The sequence below is a fragment of the Apaloderma vittatum genome, unplaced genomic scaffold (assembly GCF_000703405.1).
Source record: "Apaloderma vittatum isolate BGI_N311 unplaced genomic scaffold, ASM70340v1 scaffold17140, whole genome shotgun sequence".
Lineage (NCBI taxonomy): Eukaryota > Metazoa > Chordata > Aves > Trogoniformes > Trogonidae > Apaloderma > Apaloderma vittatum.
Genome location: NW_009696408.1, coordinates 12,985 through 13,831, shown reverse-complemented (window position 1 = coordinate 13,831; position 847 = coordinate 12,985). Strand labels below are relative to the sequence as shown.

Sequence of the window (847 nt, the reverse complement as noted above, 5' to 3'; positions counted from 1 at the left end):
TGACAACTATTAAAAGGAGAGAATGAATGAACCACATGACGTAGCTGTCCAAGATTTCTATACGTCTGACCTCAAGAAACCTGCACTGAAGGAACTGAATGTTTGGCTGTACGCTGGCAAGAGCAGCAGCAGCTCTGGAGTTTCCTTTTCTTGCCCACATGTCTTTCTTTGCATCTCCTTGTTGTGCCTCACAGGCACTCTGCTGGGGCATCCTCAGTGTCTGGATTATGGGCCGCCTTTCCAGCCCCATGTCCACTTGGAGTTCTGCTCTGCCTATGCAAATTTCGGCTGCTGTGATCAGGAGAGAGACAACAGCATTGCAGCCAAATACCAGGACATCATGGATTACATTGATCCCCAGGAGCATGAAGCGTGTGGAATGTATATCAAAAATATCCTTTGCCAGGTAGGGCAGGAAAACAGTATCTCTGTTCCTATGCTTTGGGCTTACTTGGGGGTCAATTTTGGTTCTGATGACCACTTGTAACTAGCTATGTTGCTCTGAAAAGAGATGTGGGAGTAGGGGAAAAGTGAGCTGGCAGGGTGTTGGTACCTAATCCTCAGCATGTGTTCTGCAAAGCACTTTGTGTAAGACAGGTCAATTTGTGGTATGTCGCAAAATATAGTCATGTTTCCTGGCAATGACTTATGAAAACATTGCCCAATGGAGATGATGGGAATCCTGCTGCTCTGCTAATTTTCTCATAATGAAGGGGAGGGTTGCAGATCAATATTTTCTGCTTGCAGCTACTATGGGCTGGGTTATAAATATATACAGGATCAAATGATATGGGAATTATCAGGCAAAATGTTTGGATCCCTGGACTGCATGAAGGATGTGTTTTGC

At 45.1% G+C, this 847-nt stretch overlaps 1 protein-coding gene across 1 annotated transcript in view; it reads left to right on the top strand.

The window, feature by feature from the left end:
• Nucleotides 1-22: 22 nt before the first annotated feature.
• HHIPL2 (HHIP-like 2) overlaps nucleotides 23-847 on the top strand; it is a gene marked incomplete at its 3' end in the record, with an annotated part of 12,249 nt that continues 11,424 nt past the window's right edge. Inside the window, exon 1 of the mRNA XM_009874772.1 lies at nucleotides 23-406. Coding sequence (XP_009873074.1) covers nucleotides 23-406 — 384 coding nt within the window. The remainder of the gene's footprint in view (nucleotides 407-847) is intronic.